Below are 22553 nucleotides of genomic sequence, written 5' to 3'. Positions count from 1 at the left end.
AAAAGATAATCGGCTTGCCCTTGCCGGGCAACCACAGAAACAGAATCAGAATCAGAATGGTGGGCGGGGGTAAAGGACATTGACTACATGCACAACCAAGTTGAATTTGTGGACAGGAGCTGGCTGAGAGACATAACCATTGCTCCTGTGTTTGAGTTGCCACAGCATTGTAACAGAATTTGAGGCATGTTTTGGGGGTTTTGTGGCTCCGGTTTGGCTGCCTAGCCTCCTATGTGGCATGTGGCAAGAGGGGCAAGAGGCCGAAGGAATTGAGAGACAGCATACATATGTACATATCTACATATGTTAGCAGCTCAAATTGGATTTTGTTGTTGTTGTCATGCTTGTGCGTGTGTTAAACACATGCACGCGTGTTTGTAATTGTCCTTTGAGGTTGTAATTTGTGGATTGAAACTGTCGGCAACTGTAGGCTCTTCAGAATTCAGTGAGGATTTTACAAGCAAATAAATATATTGCCCCCTTTGCTTGGTGATGATAAGGTAACTAGCCAGTCAACCAACCAGTCAACCATTCATCTAGCCCATAATTGTAGGGTAAAGTGTATCCTTTTTATCTCCTCATCTTTGCTTTATATACATATATACAGGGCGGCCAGCAAGCAGGCAATTGGAATTTTTTTTTATGACATTTTAATTAACAATTAACTTGGTATTTCATTTACTTGGCATTTGCCAAAGGGTAGCGCTGATTTCCAGTTTTTTCCCTACTTCTTTGAACCTTCTATTCTTAGGCATTTGAAGGCATATTAAAATAGTTATCATTCCTTTAGTTGAAAACAAAAAGTTGAAGCTGAGAGAGTTGTATGATCAAAACTATGATAACTAACTATATATGTATATATATCTATTAGCAACATATTGGGAATTATTAATTATCTATTCAAGCAAAACCTGGACAATGCTTAAGGAGTAACTAAATAATAAAAAAAATGAACAGATCTTGTAGTGACAACAAAATAATGTAGGATTGTCTTATTTAATAAATAAATTATGAAAATGGAGTTAAAAATTCTTCTACATTGTTTCTAAGTTTTTAAATTTAGATTGATTCAATTTAGAAATTTTACACATAAAGATGATCTAGAATATCTAATTAATATAATGATCTGATTAAGAGTAAGTAGAATAAATTATTGAACTATGTTGAAGTAATAAATTTGCATAGTGTATTTCCTATGTCAGTTCCATGACTTAGTTTATTTGTAGAAATAATGGAATTTAATTAAAATTGCATTTGCATTGGAATTGCGGGGGAATGTCATTAATATGCTTAATTAATATGTTGTGCGCCTTATTAGGGGGCAATTTGAAACCCAACGCCAAAAGAAAATGCGCCGTTGTTTGTGAGAAAAAAAGGGGAAAAAACGAACGGATTTTTAATTGCCTGACAAAAATAAAGGGGTGAAAAAAAAGCTTAGCAACAGCTGGAGCAGACAGCAAAGGAGAAAAAAAATGAATACCTATGTACTTATGGTATGTATATATGTTAACTGGGCTTTTTAAGTTATGACCCAAATTGACTGGTCAACTGAGGTTCTAAGAGGCTGCCAAGCAACCAAATCAGCCACGAGTTATAAATCAGCCTTCAAAAAAAAAGAAATGGAACCAAAAAGTATGCATCTTCAGGTGTCTATGCTTTTAGCAGGCTACCTATTCATTAGTGTGGGCGTGGCATGAATATGTATAGGCCTTATCTGTGTGGCCCCATTAATGGCCAGGCGTGCGCAAAAATCCATCAACTTGCATTTACAAAGAAGTCAAAGAAAAACGCAAAAGAGTTACGCCTTCTTTTTTTTCAGGTGCTGCTGACAGCTTTTTGGCCAAGTCAAAGACATACAAAAAGCCGAGTGTATATGTATGTGCGTGTGTGTGAGCGTTTTGCGTGCTATGCATTAAAACTACATATGTATGTTTAGCGGAAACGGAAATGTGAAAGCGTGTTTTAGCAGAAAGCCATAATTCTGCACTAGCAGCACAAGAAGCACCAACAAGGAGCACCAACAACTTAATCGCCACTAGAGTTCAAGTTGAAATGTTCAAGAACGTGATTAGAATATTCATTTTTACTCATATTACACATTTCTTTTGCTTACTCCTTTAAGGACAATGCTTTAATCTGGTTATAAATCACAACTCTACCTATAAAGGATTTCACAATTTCGAAATTGACTTTAGTCTGGCAAGGTCATTGAAGAGTTTGGCTAATAAATAATAAACATTTTATGGGCATTTTGCTACCGTTATACCCTTAGTTTCTTTCATAAAAGATTTTACCTAGCCCAAGTTTAACCCATTCTTTATTTAGTTCAACTTAAGCGGAAAAATTAACTAGTTCTTTTTTTTTAGCCATTTTCTACAATTTTACGCTCAGTCATCATAATTTGCGAAAAATGTTTGAAAAATGACCTTGTACTTTATTTGAGGTGAGACATTTGCCTAACTGATTTTTACTTTGACTCATGTTCTAAACAAATTAGAAGAAATTAAATTTGTTTATCATGCTAATCAATAACTAGTTGTCTGTTAGATATAATTTACATAAAAATGATTAAAACGTTATAGTCTTTAATCGAATTTCGATAAAGGGGTCAGACCCAAACGACCCCCTTTTTGTTTACCAGACGGAAAGATAGTTACAGTTTCGTAGAGTATTCAAAATGTCGCCAAGATCCATTTACCCATACTCTGTGATTTGATTAAAGGAACCAAATTGACAAGCAACCCAACTGATGGATAGCAAAAGGTAATGGGTGAAAATCTCTACCACATTGGCCCGAAAACAAGTCGTCTCAATGCCTCACACCTCTCAATCTCAATCTTTCCTGACTGTTTTGGTAACTAATTAGTTTGGCACTAACTGGGGCGTAAACTCAGAGAGACACTCCAACTACCCACAAAAAAAAAAAACAAAAAAAAGAAGAAGAAAACTCTAATTCCTATGCCACCAAAACAACAACACCAACAACAAAAAAAGAAAAACGAAAAAAAAAAATCATTAAAAATATTTGCTTGAAACGCGCATCTAAGCCGCATCGTCATCCAATCAACCATCCCGGGAAAAGGAGCAAAAAAAGAAGAGGCTAAGAAAAATAAACCCAATTTCTGGCATAAAAATTGTTGCTTACTTGGCAAAGATGTTTATCACACCGTCGGGTGGCTGGATAAAATAAAGGAGAGAAACTGCTAATAGTATTGAAGCACATTGGTACAAATGACTGAAATGCAAACTAAGCCAAGGATTTGTTATTTCCTTTTTCAAAATATCGACTCTCGCATAGATTGGCAATGCAAAATGAAAATTTGTTATCCTTAATTCAAATCAAGTCTGTTAGACATGCCATTCTGATTGGCCAGTCGTGTGCCAGAGTGAATTGTAAGTGAGTTTTTGCACCAGTGTGCAGAGGAGCAATGCTGTTGGTGGTTTTGGCCAGGCAGTGTAAATATTTTGCCATTTTTGGGCTTTCTCTTGTATTAGTTTCATTTATTTCATCATTTGCGCGACGCACTAAACGCACATGCAGCGTGGAGAGATCTCTGCGTTTCCAACGGCGATGTCTGCGATGTGTTGCCTGGCTAGTGGTCGGATAAAGAATTTAATCAGGCCGCTGGGGACTGTAAAGCGGCGTTGCCTTTGCCGCCCGCTGCTCAAATAGTAATGTATGTAGGCGCTGCCCAAAAAACACAAATTTCCTTAAGCGAAATGTGGCCCCCCCCCCCAAAAAAAAAAGAAACAAAAATGATGACGACGGCGATGATGATGAGGTTGCCCGGCAGCTCAGACCCAGCCCAGCCCAGCCAGCTCCTGGTCCTGGTCTTGTTGCTATTTGATTTCCTTTTGCGCTTTTCTTGTTCAGTCTTTCTCTCTCGCTCTACTTTTCATCGTTTCCTTTTCGTTTTTTTTTTGTGTGTTTTTATTATACGTTACAAGTGTGTGAAGTTGTAATTTAAGTGCGGGGCGTTGACACGCCCACCAGCGGCAGTTTGTGTGCATTAAACGTCGCCCTTCAGATGCCTTGAGGGTTAGCTTGAATGGGCATTGATTTTTTTTTAGTTTTTTTTCTTTTTTCTTTTTTTTTTTAACATGCCTTTAAACCAAATTCTTTTCACAGAAATCATTTTGACATTTCATAGAAATTTCGTTTTGCCGGAAACGCAGAACGGGTATGTGTCAAGCAGCGGATCAATGGATATGGATGTCACACGAATCCACAGGCCCATTGCGATTGACTTGGAATTAAACGTGTCACAAGCAAGTTAAACTGGACACAGCTGGATATGGTCTTCTGGACCATAGAGAGAGAGGGACATTTGGAATCGACATGGCTAAGGATGAGAGTTGACGGGAATTGCTTATTGCTTTTTACACATGGGCTACAGGTGAGTAGACTCTGACTCCCAAAGCCCAATGCTGGTCAGACAGTTTTGAAAACTTTTCAGTTTGTCTGGCTTAAAACATATTGAAAATGGTGTGCGTGTGTGTGTGTAAGAGAGAGAGATAGACAGAATTGCCTGGGTGGGATAAATTTCTATTCCTCTTCATATTGCTTTTGGAACGAAGGGGGAGTAAAAACCGAAGGCTACAATTAGGTGAAATATGTACATGAATTTCATAGCTAGTGAACATTTTAAAGAGCACTCAAGTGGCCGAGTGTAATAAAAGTTCATTGAAATAGCCACCGGCCACTGGCTTTTGCTTTAGAATGTAGATTTGCCAATTAAATAGAGAAATGTGTAGAATGAAAATGAATTGAAGGAGATAATTCTGACATATATAAATACGTGCAGCATATGTGCACTTGGAACAAGTGTTCATTAAGTAAAATGTTCTTCAATTTAATATTAAGCCCGAGTTTGAAAAAAAAAAGTTGTTAGGGAAAACCTTTATAAATATACAGACCAAGTTAATATATTATTAACAATTTGTAGAGCATCGAGTTTTTTTTTAGTAGTATTTGACTTCGCTAAATCAGACAAAATCTTGTATATTATTTCGATTTATAGAAATTTCTTAAAAATGGAAAAAATTTGAATTTCTTAAAAAAAACCTAACTAAAGTTAATTGGTTGTTATTATCAGTGTCTGGGTTTAATTCAAATTATGATTTTTATAATATATTTGCGGCTAAATTCGTGTTTTAATATAAATATATATTTTTTATTTTATTTTTATTATAATAAATGATTGTATTTTTTATAGAAATCATAAAACTTACACAATTAAGACTACAATTAAAGTGAACAAAATAGAAAATACCACAAAAAATGTTAAAAATCTTGGAAATGCAAAATGAAATATAATTAGAAATATTTTTAATAAGAACCGAATATTCTATTAAAAGACTTAACTATTTTATATTAAGAAAATTGAGAGAAACACAGGACAAATGTTTATTATAAAACTATTTGGCGAGATTTTTTATAGTGAATATTTCTTCAATCATTTGGTTTATTCTCAGATTTCTTGTGATTTATGTCAAAGAAATTTTAAAAAATCAACTCCTTTTTGCAAAAATATTGGAATAAACACAATTTCAGAAAGACCAACATTTTAAAACTCTGTAGAAATCTTTATGAAGAGTTCATCATGTCAAGTTATGAAGAACTATAATATTATAGACTTCTAATTAAATACATTGAAAATGCTTGTTAATTATGGAAATGATGGTCCTTGAATTTTAGTGCTGGATATTGGTTTTGCACTTTGTGAATATATATTTATAAGCTGTTAGTTTATATTTTCCGCTAATAGAGGTTGATTTTCCGCTTGAGTTGTAGGATTTGGAATATAGATTGCGGCTTTAATCTCGTTTACCTTGGTTATGCTACAGCCAGGCTAACATTGATTCTCATATTCAGTCAGCTGGCCGCGTTTAGCAATTATTTTTAGCCCACTTTGCTTTAGCGTCTAAGTGTGTGTGTGTGTGTGTGTGCAAGTGTGTGTGTGTGTATATACATGTTTCCCTTATCGCAGGCCTATTCTGGGCTAAACTGTCTGCATTGTCTGCTGGAGAAAAGGGAGATTTTTGCCAATCAATATCTACACTCCAAATCGATAGAAATAAAGAACGACAACGGTTTTTTTCTTGTTTTTTTTTATCAATCACATCACATACTTATCCTAAGAATGATTGATCTTATTGATAGGCCATGGGGATTGATGTCACAATCTAATGGCAACTTACCCGAATAACTTTCATTCGCTTGCACGATGCCAGCAACAGTTGACACTGACACGGAGACAGGACTATCGAGCCTTTTGAATGCAGCACAACACGAAACTTTTGAATAACAATGTCTATATCAATGTCAACTTATCACTTGGGAGTGTTTAGTCTTTTCCTATTAAAATTTCAATACACGCTGACCGTTAGAAAACCCGCCGCTAAACACACACACACACATCATTCACCACACACCAAGCACACACACACACACACACATGCACACACACGTACATATGCACAATTGAGCGGAATTTTGAAGAAGCCCTATGGGAGTGAATGCAATCCCAAAAAAAGGTTCAATCGAAACGAAAACCTTTAACGCGACTTTGCAGTCCAAAGGACGAACATGGACTGTGACGTGCCTGTGGCTGTCAGTGCTTATTATGGGCTTTTCTGAGTGCGTGTGTGTCTGTTTGTGGGAGCAACTGTTGGTCGTGGTGTATCGTATACGATATTCCAAATGCTCGGCTCCCATGGTTGGCTCGACAATGTCGTAAAGACTTCGGCTTCATCCAACGATTCTTCGTTCTTCTTTGACGGTTGTGCAACGTCGTCGTCGGCAGCTGTTTAACTATATTTTTTTTTTTGGGTTAGTTTTTCATGCTCTTGCTTTTCAATGACAAATTGTTGCATCTGCAAGAAGCGTGCCTTGCCTGCTTGCCACCAACCTCAAGACCCCTTACCCTGTTCGTTGGTATTGTTTGTGGCACGTCAGGGTTTTTTTTGTTGTAGTTTTGAATCAATATTTCTCCATCAGCCACACACTCACTATATACCTGTCCATTTATTTTGTTTGTCAAATTGTTTAGAGTAATTTTAGCTGTTTCTCAAAGGCAAAACCAAATTCATTCGATGTATGTATGTACGTAAAAACATTTTAAATTTATTGCACAAGAAGAAAAACTGATAGCGAAAAGTTTAATGGGAAATGTAAATGTTACGCCATTGTATGACAAGCGACAATAAAATAGAATGAAACAAAACAATAAACCGATGGAGGAGCCGATGCCAGGCTCAAGCTCAAAGCAGAGCATCAGTATCAGATGTTAGTCCAGGTCTGGGTCCTGGTCTGGGTCTGGGTCTGGGTTCCTGGTTTCAGCTTCAAAAGGTACATATAGGTTGTTGGCCCTACCTTCTATGCCTCGATTGTATTCTTTTCCCCCTCTGCTTTTATTTGCTGTTATTTTTTTTTGCGGCTATGGCCATATTTTACAATAATAATAACAACAACAACCAACAACCAACAGCAGGAGCAATGACAACGCAGCAAGTAAGGACCCCACCAAACAGCTAGATACAAATACATACATAAATGGGAAGCTGAAAATGAAAGAGTCTAACAATGCGCCTGCTTTTGCTGTTGCTTCTGCTGCGGTGACTTCCAGGGGTGGCAGGTGTGACAGGTAGAAAATGGAGGCTCTCTTACAGTTACAGTTACTGTTACTGGTACCATTTTACAAGCTTGCCAGTTACGTACATGGCTAAAACGTCGAAGCCATCGAAGTCGCGTTATGCAGTCAAAGTCACAGTCAGATATTGTATTTCATTCCGTCTCGCTCGATATGTCACGCTTCTCTATAGGTGTAGATATGTGGGTGTGGGTCTATCTGTGACTGCCATAATTCAATTTCAACGCATAGCTCTATGCAACACACTCACACACACACACACATACAGACAAAGACAGAGATAGAGGCATTGATCTGCCTGTATAACGTTTTATGTTTTATGCGTATGACTGAAAAGTTTAACGAGGCATAAACAAACATGGCCAAGGACCAAAAGCTATTGTCGTTTTTAGCTTCTGACAGTTATCATATAAGCGCGAAAGGAATGAATATGAATGAATAAAGACAGCAACGACAGCAGCAAAAGCACAAGCCCATGATATATTATCGGTGATAACGACAAAATGTATTATTATGACCAGAAATACACACACACACAAACACAAACACTGTCAGGATAAGGCTACATATCAGCCACAACTATATACATACATAATATGCAAGTAACAGATCTTTATCTAAGGTTTTTCTTATCCAATTCATTTATAACTTCCATTTAGGCATTAAGAAGAGGATTACTATAGAATAATATCATTCTATTTGACAAATCCTACTTTGCTAGTCGTAAATTTCTGTTTGTATATATATAATCTGTTTGTATATATATTAGCTAATCCTGACTATCTCGATGACAAAGTTGAATATCATAGAAAACAACAACAGTTTCTAAAATGCAAATACAAAATGAATAGAATTCACAGCATATATTTAGATATATGTATATATTTTATATCATTTAAATATCAAAGTTTCAGGCAGAGAAATGTTTTTATTTAATAGATAAAAATGAGTAAATACTATTTTCAGAAAACCTTTCATTTTGAGAGTTTTATACCTAATGACAGTCCAGGACTTACGTAAATTACTTTTAAATAAAAATAGACCAGACATTTGGGATTTCTACTTATTGAATGGAATAAATTTTATAAATTTTATTTTATAAATCAAATTAATGCTGAAATGTAAATTACAATTAATTGTGACTAACTTTTTGTGCACACACAAAAAAAAAGGTATCTTACACAGAAAATGCATACAAAATTGGCTTAAAAATGCATAAGCAAATTGGCGTTGACATTCTTACGTATGTATGTGTGTATAAGGATAGCAACTGGTGTGCCGAGGGCCAAATCCTTTTCTACATAAACCATATGTTTTCGTCATATGCAATTTCCAAAGCAATTAACTGATACGCTCCGCTGGATGGAGTTAACATGCTTACCTTCACAACTTGTGAGTTTCTGATGGTTGCTGCTTGGTTTATCGGTGTTGGTATTTGGATTGAGGGTGCATATATGTATATGAGTGTAAGTGTGTGTATGTGTAGATGCTGTGCCACACCAGATTGAGTTCTGTCGCGCTTCGAACTAACTGGAAAATTCAATCAACGAGTATTTGACTCGGTCTCCTTCCACCAAGGAGACCGACCATGACCATATGAAATCAGGTATAGTATTTCCAATAAGGTTTGGGGCTATTCTGGTGCTTTTTGTTAATTGAATTTGTTTGTTTGACACTCTCACAACTGATTGTATGACACTAAAAACTTAACAACATTCAATACAAGGGTATAGGGAGAATGAAAAATTGAATTAAATATTAAGTATACGCAGCATATGCCATGCAGTTGTTAAGTTATTACCTATAATGAGGCAATTCAATGGCTTGACAGGATCAACAATTACAGCATTGGCCCCATTGTTTCAATTGAATTTCATTTAATATCTCGTTAGGCTCGTTACACGAGTATCGCTGGCGTTTAATAAATATGTTAACCTACTTAAAATACAATCAGAATGGTGTGTTCCACGAAATGAATACCCAAATTGAGATTTACACATTGATAATTTTGCATCCCATTGAGTATTTCAAGCATGTATTGAATACTTACAATGTCAATATACTCGAATTGTTATATACTTTTTCTATACTTAAAAATCAGTTGAAATTTTTGAGTATTTGTGTGGTGGAATGTATACAAATTTGTGTATACACTCACAATCAATTGAACGGCTTAAGTGAAAAATAATGGAAAAGACGCGAATTGCCTAGAGGACATGTCTATATGTAGGTGTATAAACCTGCTTCTCTTTCTGCTCCTGACTTTCTGAGAGAAGAATAAAACTCAATCAATTTAAAAGTAAATTGAAAATAAAATACAAAGGTCTGAGTTGCTCTGTTAGCTATCAATGCATGAGTTCATTCTATTTTCTCTTGGTCGTTTTTTAATTGATGTTCTCTGCATTGATTGATTTTCCACCTGCTAGCCGCTAGGTGGATTATATAAAGCAATTTTTAATTTAGAACTAGATGGCCGGAAAACTTTTTCAAAAAAAAGTGTCCCTTGCACACTCACACACACACACACACCGAACGTTGGTAATATAACAATTGAAATTGAATGCCAATTATGTTGGCATGCAACTAGTTGGACCTGTCAATGCAGCGCCCAGATATAATATTTCAGCTGCGTAAGCAAAAAAGAACCAAAGAACACAAACACACACACAGGACTTGGTAGAGGACAGGGACAGGAGCAGCAATAGGGATAGAATACGTTGAATGGTTGGCTGGCATCAAGGCTTTTGCCAATTTTGTTATGCCACTTTCAATTTTCATCTCTTCTTCAGCTGTTTTTCTCTCGGTTTTTTTATATTCCGTGTTTTTTTTTCTCCTTTCGTTCTTTTTTTTTGTTGGTTCTACTTGTTTTGATGATGCCTGCGGCACGTACTAGCTGCCGTTCTCTATGGTTATATCAGTTGGGCAACTTGTCAGGCTTGTATAAGGCAAGGATGAGAGTGTGTTGAAAGCATGCATCATCATCAAGCGGCATCGTCGGCATTTGCCATCATGTTGAAAATATAATTAAAGTTTATGACAGTTATCTTTTGGCCAACAATGAATAAATGTCACTGTGTGTGTGCGTGTCTCTCTGTGTGTGAGTGATTAATGGCAGCGGATTTAGTAAAAAAAAACACACACACACACACACAAAAAATCTTAGCAAAGAAGACAAAAATGAAGACAGGAAATACCAACAGCTGACTCAAGGATACACGGCTGGTCAACTGCTTGTCCAATCGATTTCTACTTAGTTTATTATGTTTTTGGATTAAGAAGCTTTCAATCTGCTGCTGCTGCTTGCCAACATTTTCTGATTTCTAATAAAATCAATTAGTTCATTATGAAATTTTTAACGCCTCTTTTAATTATGATTATAATCATCAATAATATTGTGAATCTGCATACCACAAAGAAATGGCCTGAATTCACATTCATGCAAAATCACAAAATACCAATAGAACTTGAACCCGAACCCAATCCATCATCCTATTGGCCACAGCATCTATTTAGAGATAGAATTTGAATGAATAGGAATAACTTTTGGAAATTGTGCGCACAAAATGCGGTTAGTGCGGGTTTTGGCCAACAAAATGTTTCGCAATTCACTTGAAAAACGCAAAATAATTTCAAATTTAATTTTCGTTTATTGGTAGAATTGATAAATTTAATCGGCATTTTAATATGAGATAACTTTAAATTCTTCTCCTTTTATTAATGATTGTTTTGTTAAAATTTTTTCTTATACTTTCATTTGTGTCAGTTACAATTTCTCATGGACTAAGAGCCCGATTGTTAAGCCACATCAACTCTTTGTTTGCCAAGTTGTCTTTGTCTTGGGGCTCGTCGTCTGCTGATGCAATTTTCAATTGCAGTTGCCAGCTAGGGCAAAAGCAGGTTGGCAAGTTTTGTTAATTAAACAATCTCTTGGAAATTAGACAAAGTCAGAGTAGTAATTAGAACTGACAGCTCATCCAGCAAACCACAAATACACATGAATAGCAGCTGTTCGGGGCAAAGATTTTCATCGTTAATTGCCTTGCCGTTGTGTGTTGCCAAGTAACCTTGCTGCGACGGCTGCAAGTCGGATTACATGCCATGCGTGACGTGACGTGGTCTGGCCGCGGCGTTGCGGCAAAAGGAATTGAACACAGGTGTCTTATGGATTTGGCCTTTGTCGGCAAAGGTAACGGCAACAGCAAAGCGGTTTAGGAGTCCAATATTGCATATAAATGCAGGTAGATGCAGCAACTTGTTGTTCGTTTTCAGTTCGCTTTGACAGTGAGTGCTTTGAAAAGAGTTGATAGAACTTTTCAGTGTGGCAAAGTAACACGCAGGAGTGTAAGTATATAAAACTAAGGATACAATTGGATTACCATGAAAATTCAATTAGAAAATATAAAGCAACTTTAGTGACATTTTTTGGTCATGTAGTAAAGCAAGGGATAATTTTATTAAAAGCTGTTAGCATTGACTTTTAGTCAACACTGCGTATGCGCAATGTGTTTGTATGTTCTTCTGGACTCTGGTATCACAGTGTATCTTTCTATATGCATGTAAATATATGTATGTATACATATGTGTGTCTGTTGATGTCTATGTGTGTGTGTGTGTGTGTTTGTGTATGCCTAGGCAAAGTCCTTTTTAACTACAAGGAAATCCTTTTACACCATATTGAGTTTTTGTTTCTGTTGTTGTCGTTGTCGTTCTTGATGTTGTTGTTATTGTTGTTGTAGACGCTTGTGGCGTCCTCATTATGCCAGGCGAAATGATTTAAACGCGCTGCGGTTGCAATTAAGTTTAAATATTTATGCCAACCAGCACAGCACAGTACAGTACATCAGCATCAGCATCAAGTATGTCAACATCAAGGAGCAAACTTTGTATCTCATTTAGAGTGAATTAATAAAAGATTGTATTGAAAGTCAAGCTGTGAGTGAGTGAAAAGTTCCATAAGGGAAATTAGAAAGTTATACGAATCTTAAGCAAAATTTTACTTTAAATTTTATTCAATTTCCAATCTGAGCAACCTTTGTCGCACCTAAATATCTTTTCTTACAATCAAATTCAATTGACTTTAACATTGTGGAAATTTTTGTCTTTGATGTAATTGATATTTCATTTCTTTTTTTTTAATTAACTTTTTTCAATCAATAGATTGTTTATTAACGTAGCCTTTGATAAGTAATTGATAAATTTCACTTTTGCCAGGAGCCTAAAAGTAGGCTACACAAAATGAGCAAAAAGCCAAAATGGAAAATGTGAAATGCAACTGTAAAAGCAGTCTGAAATTGAAAAACCAAACTTGTGTCCAGTAGTTTGTAGTTTGTTTCTGTGTTGTTGATTTCGGATAACTCCCAAAGGTCAAAAATGTCTGCCATACCATTCCATGCCAGTCGTCTGCAATGGCCGAACACACAAAAAGATTGTTGACAACATGAGCACGAAATTCCTACAACAACTCACAGGCGTAGCCCGAAGCAGGAAACGAAAAGGGACACAGTAGTCTGACCTTGGAAGGACAATGTGACAAATGGGGGAAAAAAGATATCCCAATATATTTTCTTTATTTCCACAGAGCCCATGGTAAAGGAACTTCTTGATGATGATTTGCATAATTCGCATTTAAAAGGACTTAAAAGGACACGTGTGTGTGTGTGTGTATGTGTTCAACTGTGTGTGAGTGAGTGCTCTCTTGAATGCTGTTTTTGTGGCTTGTGGTTTGGAAAATGTACGTTATTCTTTTTATTTTTTAGTTTTTGTTTTCTTTGTCACACAAGGCGTATGCGTAACAAGCACTCCCTGAGCCGGACTCACAAGTGGCCAGAAAACACAAAATGACAGCACGTGGCCATACAAAAGATTAGTTCAGATTGTCTCATCTCGTCGATTCAATTAACACGCAACGAAAACTCAAATCTGCAAACAACAAAAGCAGCAAATTGTAGTCATCACTTTTAATGGGCCATTAAATTTTATGAGTGAAATGCAAATTTTCCATTGCTCTCTGCCATAGATTCAATTAAAAGTGTTACAAAAGATAAAAAATATATTGTCTTATATAGATTGAACCAGGGTTTGAAAACTGCGAAAACAGTCAACAGTTTTGCTGTGTGCTGATGCTTCTGCTACGAAAACTATGAACAGTCGCAGCAATCATTGAACAATAGATTTTGTTCAACATAATGGAATATTTTGTTCTCTTATTCTTTTTATTTGTTAAAAAACTGTCCTATTAATTATCCATTCAGCTTATAAAGTATATTTGAAGAAGGGTATATTCAATTTCAATGACACAGGATTAAAAGAATATCTCTATAAGAGAATGAAGTGAAGAGTTTGCATTTTTATGATTAAATTTTGAATTTCGCACTTTGGCAAGAGTCTGTTGCACTTTAACTTACATTTGAATTACTTATTACAATTCGAATTTAATAAAAAATAAATAAAAACCAGAGGTCCGGGGCTAACTTAGACCTCGCCGAAGTTTGTATACCCTTGCAAGTTTATTTTGTTAATCATTCCATACCTATATGCGTCAAAGTAAAAAAGGTTTTATATATGAAGTCTAATGTTTGCGAATGAACGGCCTACAATCCTACCATGGGAAATAACGAAGTTGTTGATCATAGTCACTGTTAACCACCGATGGTTTCTATATGGGAGCTATATGATATAGTCACTTGATCTTTCATTTTATTTCATTTCATGACAATAGATCAGAAAATAGCGAAGTTATGGAGAGAAAACAGTGTTCGGGACTTTGGCGTTTCTATGGGAGCTATGCAAAATGATATAGTGGTCCGACCCGGCTGAATCTGAGATTTATAAACTGAGAAATATATACAAGCCTACATCAAAAAATTTCAATTTCAATTGCCCTTTAGTTCTGGTGGTCTAGGAGGAGTTCGCATCGATCCAGACCCTTTTTGAAAGGGTATAAAAATAGCGATAAGAGAATGGAAATACGAATTTAATTTTTACGATTAAATTCTGAATTTTGCACTTAATGCAAGAGTCTGTTTGGCTTTCCTTTACACTTAAAGTAATAAGTCTATCAATATTTTAAAAATATAAGGTTAGCAAAAATAACTAAATACTAATATTTTAAAGAGATTATTGTTAAGTCATTTAAAATGGTCAAATAAGTATCATTTAAATCTGTTGTCTATGCAGTAAGTTTAAATATATATATGACAAACAAATTGATTACGCCACGGCATAGACGTTTCAGCACGTTCGAGCGTTAGCCGGGATTATCATATTTTATTTCCTTTTTCATTGAACAATCTGACACATCAAAGACCTGCTGGCTGACAAAAGCACAATTCTTGTAAATATGCGTGCACGATTAAAAACAAGAACAACAACTAAAAAAGGAAAAGGAAACTCATAAACAAAACACAGCAATGGAATAAAAAAACGAAGAGAAACATTAAAGGGGACGGCTGCGCTTTCAATTGGAAAAAAAGGAGGCAAGCAGCAGCAGCAGCAGGAGCAAAAATATAATGAGTTTTGTTCAATGTGCTCAGAGCCGGGGCATGTGATTGCTGGTCATGCGACAGGGCAAAAAGCCGCAGCAACAACAGTTGACACTTTTTGTTCCTGAATGTGGTGCTGTTTGTTTTGCGGCGGGGCTTAAGAGGTGTGATGGTGGGGAGGGGGTGTGGGGGAGGGGTGGTAAATGTTTGTGTGCTTAAGCAGTATCACACACAAACACACACATACATGCATATAGCAGGCTGCTGCTTCTGCTAAAAGTCTCATAATGTTGATGGACATTCGCTTTGATTTGCTGTTGTTGTTGTTGTTTTTCCTCCTGTGGTTTTCCTTTGGCCAGCTAACGACTTGCCAGTTGATGTCATACGTGCGGTCGGTTGCGAGGACAACGACATCATTCTCACCGTTGTCCCTGTTTGCCTTGCTCTCTGACTCCGAGGACGATGCCAGCTTAGTCCTTCCATCCCCTTTCCTATGTAGAGTGTCTTTGCCATTCACATTGCTTTTGGCAACGCGTTACATTTAAAATCAATTTCATGGCACACACACACACACATACACATACAATATGAAGACCTTTTGTATACGCCCCCTGCGTTATCCTCGACACTGTCGACTGAGACACAGAGACACACATGCAAATATAAACATATGCCCAGGTTTGTTTGTGAAGCTTACAAAAAAGGGAAATAACAGTAAGAGAATGGAAAAAAGGAAAATCCTTTTCAGCATTTTTCATTCGAAAGTCTTGCCAAAAGCTGGGTATAACCAGCAACAAATGCAACATGCCACATACACCAAAACTATTATTGGAGGCCAAAAAGACGTTATCCTAGAAAGAATTATCATTTAAATGAATCAGATTATAATTATTAGCTTTAGAACCATCTTTACTATAACCCTGGTAAGAGTATACAATATTCTTGATTTTAATTGCTTTCTTTTTGCGGTCTTTTCATTCGAAAAGACTTGTGTGTGTGTGTGTGTACGTGTGCTAGACGAAGGTCATTACTGATAAGCACAGACCAGGTAGGTAGGTACCTGTGCTAAAAAGTCCGTTAAAGTAAGCTGCTCAATGGGAATAAATGTTTGCCTAGGCATAACATTCATAAGAACTTCCTGTTTGATCTCTTACAACGGAAACGAAATATAATTTCAAGCTGATATTAACTCATTTATTAAGTCAAGATACTTATGTAGGTATATGTATATAAAAGTAAAACTTCAATTAAATCGCTGGCAAATGTAAAATTTACTTTAAGTTATTATGCAATCTACCAAAACCATCTGCCCTGCGCATAATGCCAAGTGTAATAAAAGTTTTTCGCCGCCTGGCCGTGGCATGAGAAATTATTCATTCGACATTTAAGTGTCTGCCGACACGTGCAATGGTAAAAGTTTTACGCATCTTTTTGCCCTTAGACACACACACACACACACATACGGAGAGAGAAGTATACAGTAAACCACAAAAGTAAAGTAAGAGCAACCAAAGACGCTTGCGAACGGCACCTGTCAAATGCAATGTTCACACACCTTAGATGAAAAGTTCTTCCAAAAAAAAAGAAAAAGAGAAAAATAACAAACACTCAGCAAAATGACAAATTGCTGGCATATCATTTTCTGTTGCATATATACTTTTGGACCAATGAATCTGCATATAGAATTTTGATAGCCAAACCAATCGATATTAAGCCAAAAAAGGAACAAACCACTTTTTTTTTTGGAAACATCTTCTTTTTTCATCTCTTTTTTGATATGAAAGTGATTTCCTGCCCAACGCCGTCAAACTCCAACAAACTGCCATGATTCGTGTCTGCCATCTTCTGCTTGGGCCCCGCCCCTCTTCTCTTATCTCTTCTCCCAGTGGGACAAATTCGCCTTTTTGGTGACACAGTTCACTGGGGAGAAGTTTGGGGAGCTGCATGTCTCAAATATCTTCCGCTTCCGCAGTTTTTGATGTCTTCCTCTGTGGTGTCTGGCTGAAGAAGAGCGAAAATAATAACTATGCCACCACCAAATGTTGCAAGCCAACAATGCCAAAAAGAGAAGAAAAAATATCTTAAACGCAAATACATGGCTTTAGTTGCATGTTTGTTAGATAGTTCTCCATGCTTTTCTTACATAAATTTCCTCTCAGCAAAAGCAGCAGCAGCTACTGCATATTTGATTCACCATAGTTTAGTTTCTGTTTTTCGTTTTGTACATTTTTGTGGCCACAAAATTCAACTATGAATGCGATTTCTATGCAAATCCTAGCGGCATGTGTAGGACCGTGTCACGTACATACTTTTAGGTCCACATTCAAAATTCTCTCTGAAGGAAAGCAAAACAAAAAAAAAACAACAAATTGCGTTTAAACAAGACAATATTATTGCACACCCATGACAGAGAAGGCTGTTAACATGAATAAGTCAGTGGTTTGTTTGAATATTTCGACCATTTTCTTTTCTGAATCAAATAGTTTGGTGGTTAACAATGCAATTTAAAAAGTAAAATACAGCACTAAAAAGTTACAATTCCTTTCACTGTATCACTCATACGAGATGTTGTTCAAATATATATAAATTATAATGTTTTAACAAAAACTTGGGTCATCAGATGGTCATCGATTTGCAATTGGTGTAGTTACAAATTGTAAATCGATTTCACAGACGATCCCTGTTTGACCATGGAATCCTTGTGCAATTGATATTGCAATGTATAACGGCCCAGATGTAAGGAATCACGCAACTTTTGTCCTATTTCGAGAGCGGCCTGCTCATTCATACCATTGGCTGTCCATATTGAAATTTTATTGCTCTTGTTTCGTATATTGACAACAGCGCCACAAATCTCATCGGTATGATCGAATCCCTCACCAATCAGGCACAGCAACACATCCAGCCACAAGTTATCCAATTCGCTTTTGGAATTCTTATGGACAGTGATAAGCCAACGACCGCCTTGCTTATTGGCGGCATCTTCCCACATTGGACGTATGCCCTTCTTGAAAAGCGAATAATCGCTACCCATTTTGATTTCAGATGGCGGCTTAATGTGATTGTATAGACTCCAGAAATTTTCAACGAATTCGACACTGGTAATTTCATTTTGCATATCTTCCCAGGATTTATTGCGGTCATTTTCCAAATACCACATGGTCCATGTATTCTGCAATGGATGTTTACTCGGAGCTGCCTCATCGACCTCAGACTCCTGAACTGAAGTTGACTCATCCTGTGTACTCTGTTGTTCTGATGTTTCAGAGTTCACTTCCGTTGTTGGTGTTGGTGTTGGTGTCGTCGAATCGGAAGAGGCTCCATTCTTGCCAGTACGTTTGCCAAAGGTCTTCATTCTACTGCAATGGTATTTCAGTTTTAAAATGATCAAATACTTGCGCCTAATTACCTGTACATACATACGAGTTTGTCTTATTCCGCGCGTTTCAAAAATATGTTCTGTAATATTTTTGGTGTATTTTTTATGTTTTTGTTTTTTTGTTGTTCTCGTAGTTTTTGTAAGAAACACACACAGACTGTTTTGTTTTGTTTTGTGACTGGACAGTTGCCAAACGTCAAATTGTGAAGTAAAACTCTCAGCAATTGATTTGATAATTTATACCCAAAAGCAAAATACAACTAACAACTGTATGGAAACAAAAAACGAAAATTATGTCAATTTCAAATTTCTAAGGGCCATCAAAAATTACTCATACGCAACGTGGTTTCTTCTTAAAGGATGCTACAAATTTTGACGAAATACAAATCAAAAAGCCATGACGAAACACGTATGTATGTACATATGTTTTTTTTTACAATTTGTCGATTTCTTTGAATAAAAGTCACACGCTTTTACATATAGCAAATTGGATCAAAATTTTGTTGGTTTTGTTTTAAAGAATCTTTTGACAGTTTTGTCGTGGAATAAAAGCAAACATGTAGTCACATGGCATAGACATCCCGCATATACAGACTGAGTGGGCGAGGCATAGAAGTAAGTATATGGATGTACATACATATTAGAGACCTGCACGAGTACATTCGAAACTGAAAACGAAATCCCTCTACACTTTCGGAACTCGTTTTCACACTTACTCGTATTTGTAAATCGAGTATATCAAGCATCTCAAACGAACGAATGAGTTTAAACGAGCAGGGCATACCGAAAAATCCGGTAAAGCAAATCCGAGCATATCGAGAAGCAAATACCGAAAATCGAACCGAGTACTAGGTACTGTTCAAATGTCTTGCTCGTTCTCGGTATACCGAATTGTGAAGCAAGTACCTGACAGCAGACTCAATGTATATAATATGAAACATCTGAAAATAAATTGATTTTATAAAAATATTTACAGTATTTAATAAAAATAAAAACATGATATTATTTTAAATTTAACAATGAAAGCTTAACAATAACTATTAACACATTTTCAAATATTTTTTGTGAAGATATGAATAATCTAAGACTATTTCTTCATTCTCATCCATGACCAGACCAAATGTATTTCAGCCTTCACTCCGTCCTCTCTTTTTCTTAAATTTATATTCTCCTGTCAGCAGTTTGGTCTTAATCGATCCAAAATGCTCGATTACTCCTGAGCTTTCCGAATTCCATGCTAATTTAAAAAGATATGTATATGTATAGTGTACTTATACATTTGGATATGTACATACATAGATGAATATTAAACTAATTTTAAAAGTACTCTTACAAGGGGAACATCAGGTATGCAAATCACCGATTTGGATGAATTTTGGATATGTTGTAGAATACCCCGTCAATTGTAGCTGTGTGAAATATTTCGGCGCACTATTCTACATTTTCCTACAGATCATCGAAAGACCTAATTCGCTATTAGACAAAAATAATTATTAAAAAAGCAAAAAAAAATGAAAACCCAAAACTAACTAGTTTCTGGCCGGGGTTGAACCAGAGTTTCGTCGATTTTAGGCAGGACCTCTAACCCTTACACAGTCGAGCTGCTTGTAGTCTACTCGGCGTTTTACTTATAAGTCACCAAAGCTATTACTTTAATTTATATTAGGAAAATACTCCAGTGAGATTAAAACAAAACCGAAATTAAATTGGCATTCGAAAATTTATTGACATTTCATAAGTATGACCATACTCACGAGTACTTGGAAGTACCAAGTAACTTGAAAGAAGTACCGTATTCATTTGTTTCGTTTGTAGTCTTTCTTATTTGTTTCGGCTTGCTTTGATTTTGTTTTTGTTTGTTCGGCTTGATACATTCAGGAACTACGAAACACAAAACTTCGAGACTTTTCATCTCGTTTCATTCGTTCCGAAGCAATATTATCAAATCAAATATAGGAAAATTTGTAAGTATTTGAAAGACTGAGGCAAATGAGTGTATTCGTGCAGGACTCTAATACATATATGTTTGTATGTAGAGGCACAGAGGGGATAACAAAGGAAGCAAAGCTAACATAACAACAAAACCGAACAATTGCTGTCTAAATTCATTGTGTGTCCTTTGTGCTAGAGTGAGAAAAAGAAGAAAGGATCACTTGGAGATAAATGTTTCAACTGAGCGTTTGTGTATGTGTGTGTATGTGTGTGGTGTATCGCATTTGTGTCACTGCATGTCTATGAATATGGAATCTACATTGATGCCTCTTTGCCGCATTGTCTGCTGAATATATTGCGGAAATATTGTTCGTGTATACACAAACATTTGAATACACACACACTCACACAAAAAAACTTATACATATGAAGACGATTGTTTGCAGGCAAACACTTCACTTCACATTACTTTCGTTGGTATGGAATAGGGAGGTAGGAGCGGCTATATGTATTGTTGGCTGATGCATGATGGGCGTGCCAGTTGATACAGTTTATTATTACCATTCGACTGAATGACTTATGTAGATGACAATGATGAGCACCAAAGTATATATGTAGATTGTGACATGCGAGAAGATGCCACTACATGACTTAACTTGCCTCATTATCAGACAAATCAAATTGTCACGTTAAGCTGAGACAGTTGCAAGTAGTCTTGTTAGTAAGCAAACTGCAATCCCCAATTAATGAGAATTTCATTTGACAAGTAAGTGCACTCCCATCAAGAAGTTTATTCAAGTATCATTGATATTTAGATAATTGCCTTAACTGGTAATCCAATACATTAAATCAGCATTTGTTGGATACGAAAAGTGGCCATCAATTTGATTTGATTTGTTTACATAGAAAATATTTGTCTTAAATTGTGTTTGCTTTAAATTTGCATTGTATAGAATATTAAAGGTCATCAAATTTAATTATTTTCTTCAACCATTGCCAAAATTCCTTTAGATGGTCGTTTAATTTAAATAAACCCATGAAATGTATAACTTAAAAATGCATTAATAGATCATAGAAGTCCTTGAGAACTATTTGCGAATATTATTGTTCTAAGAAACGCAACGTTTAAGTGAATTGACACAAAATTTGGAACAACAATCCTCAGCCATGGAGCAAACTTTGCCATAAGATCGACAAATGTCTGACATTTTGATACGTTGTGCCTGTTGATAAAAGTCAGTAAAATCACATCAATTGGCAATTTAATGTATTGAATGTAGTGACCTGTGTTAGATTTTCTGAACGAGGAATCAGTTCAACATCATCGGCATGCCAGAAACCATGTCTAATTCTTGACATTTCGTCCAAATGCTTTAATGCCATCTTTTGCTTTAAAGCAACAGAAGAACATTCTGATGATTGCAGTAAATTTAACAGATTTATAAAAAGAATCACAACAGATATTATATGCGGCATATTGCTTGCCATTTATCATAAATCCAACTGACTTGAGTTAGATGCAAACAACTTCTTTTATAGCAAAATAATGAATATTTTGATTCTAAAAGTGTTTTGCATTTAAAATTCCTGGTATGCCGATAAAAAAGTCTTAAATTACAGCAAAGTCCAAATAAAGCAGCAGTTCTAAATAATGAAATTTAGTTATAGGAAATGGAAAGTTAGAATAAAACTCAAATAAATCAACATACAAGTTTCCTTTGAAACTTCGATTTATCTTGTGAAATTTATTTTTTCATTACAGACATTAGTCATTTATCTCGTTCAGTTTATTACATAGTAACTTAAAAGGTACAACGATGCGAATACTTGAGACACAATTGACTACAGCAATCTTCTGCTATCTTACAACTTGCTCCAAGTGCTTTACAATTCTCCGAATACTCTACACGTTTTCGCTGTTTTATGAGCAATAGATTAGAGCATTAAATAAATATAGAAAGAGATTGTTGAATATTACCTGTGACATATAACTTAACGATGGCAAAACAGCTTCCTTACTATGATTGCCTAACGGTTGGGCAGTATTTTTTTGCCGATATTCTGCCAATTTGTATATTTGTGGTGGAACAGGATCGGGATCTCTATCAG

General features: G+C 35.9%; 2 protein-coding genes and 1 long non-coding RNA gene across 7 annotated transcripts in view; all 3 read right to left on the bottom strand.

Annotated features, from left to right (window-relative positions):
- Positions 1–6575, bottom strand: part of LOC6651221 — a 35011-nt gene extending 28436 nt beyond the window's left edge. For all 3 annotated transcript variants that reach the window (XM_023180332.2, XM_023180333.2, XM_002073891.3), the window contains exon 1: positions 6202–6575. The gene's annotated coding sequence lies outside the window, so the exon portion shown is untranslated. The remainder of the gene's footprint in view (positions 1–6201) is intronic.
- Positions 6576–17573: 10998 nt separating this feature from the next.
- On the bottom strand, positions 17574–18671 carry LOC6651220 (eukaryotic translation initiation factor 4E1). 3 transcript variants are annotated; one of them, XM_002073890.4, is made up of 2 exons: positions 18553–18671; positions 17574–18492 (listed from the first exon to the last, which is right to left on the bottom strand). In XM_002073890.4, the coding sequence occupies exon 2, from the start codon at positions 18486–18488 to the stop codon at positions 17781–17783; it is 708 nt and encodes a 235-aa protein (XP_002073926.1). In that variant the 5' UTR covers positions 18489–18492; positions 18553–18671; the 3' UTR covers positions 17574–17780. The 3 variants fall into 3 exon arrangements, with proteins under 3 accessions (XP_002073926.1, XP_046865328.1, XP_023036191.1); XM_047009372.1 differs by having other exon boundaries at positions 18543–18648; XM_023180423.2 differs by having other exon boundaries at positions 18557–18648.
- Positions 18672–21202: 2531 nt separating this feature from the next.
- Positions 21203–21932, bottom strand: LOC124459763. Its single transcript, XR_006953780.1, has 2 exons — positions 21729–21932; positions 21203–21667 (listed from the first exon to the last, which is right to left on the bottom strand). It is a non-coding gene; the product is annotated as an uncharacterized LOC124459763 (long non-coding RNA).
- Between the last annotated feature and the right edge of the window lie 621 nt (positions 21933–22553).

Source organism: Drosophila willistoni, chromosome 3R (assembly GCF_018902025.1).
Source record: "Drosophila willistoni isolate 14030-0811.24 chromosome 3R, UCI_dwil_1.1, whole genome shotgun sequence".
Lineage (NCBI taxonomy): Eukaryota > Metazoa > Arthropoda > Insecta > Diptera > Drosophilidae > Drosophila > Drosophila willistoni.
Note: the sequence above shows the minus strand (reverse complement) of the source record. Positions and strands in the feature narration are given on the sequence as shown.